General features: G+C 76.0%; 1 protein-coding gene across 1 annotated transcript in view; it reads right to left on the reverse strand.

Moving 5' to 3' along the window:
- TPRG1L (tumor protein p63 regulated 1 like) overlaps nt 1-476 on the reverse strand; it is a 7,824-nt gene extending 7,348 nt beyond the window's left edge. Inside the window, exon 1 of the mRNA XM_024207827.2 lies at nt 227-476. Within this exon, the coding sequence (XP_024063595.2) occupies nt 227-424 (198 nt within the window). The 5' untranslated portion in view covers nt 425-476. The remainder of the gene's footprint in view (nt 1-226) is intronic.
- Nucleotides 477-762: the final 286 nt, after the last annotated feature.

Here is a 762-nt window from a genome sequence, read left to right on the forward strand (position 1 = left end):
GGCGCACAAAGCCCAGAGGCGGCGGGGGCCGGCCCCGGGGGAGGCGCCCAAAGCCCAGAGGCGGCGGCGGGGGCCGGCCCCGGGGGAGGCGCACAAAGCCCAGCGCTGCTGGGCCGACAAGCGAGCGAGCTTCTCGTTTTGCCCCCACTCCCCCAACCCCTCGAAGGCCTCAGCCGGGGCAGGGCGCCCGGCTCTAGGCCCGGCCCCGGCTGCCCCCGGCCCGCACCCGGAACACGAAGTACTCCTTGAGGCGGCCGCCCCGGGTCGGGTTGCGGACGCTGAGGGGCCGCAGGGTCTGGCGGGGCGGCAGCGAGTCCCCGGGCGGGCTGAAGGGCACGTCGGCTTCGGCCGGCACCAGGAGCGCCGCCGCCCCGGCGGGGCCCCCGTCCGGGTCCCCCTCCACCGCGTCCCGCAGCTGCAGCATCGCCCGCGGGCTCCGGCTGCCCGAGTCCCGCAGCCCGGCGCCGCCTTCCGCCCCGCCCACAGCCCGCTTCCGCTTCCGGCGCCGCGCGGGGGAGCGGAGAAAGGGGGAGGATGCAGGCGGGGGCAGGGGCTGGGGGAGGGGGTGAAGGGGGGGGGGATGGGTTGGAAGAAGCTGGAGAAGGGGAAGGGAAGAGGGCCGAGGGGCAGGGATGGGGTGAAGGGAAAGGATGGAACAGGTGGGAGATGGGGCAGGCATAGGGGGCTGGGGGAAAGAGGGAAGGGATAGGGACTGGGGGGCAGGGATGGGGTAGAGGGGGAAGGGATAGGGGGCTGGGGGGA

This window comes from Terrapene carolina, unplaced genomic scaffold (assembly GCF_002925995.2).
Source record: "Terrapene carolina triunguis isolate 2854851 unplaced genomic scaffold, T_m_triunguis-2.0 Scaffold714, whole genome shotgun sequence".
Lineage (NCBI taxonomy): Eukaryota > Metazoa > Chordata > Testudines > Emydidae > Terrapene > Terrapene triunguis.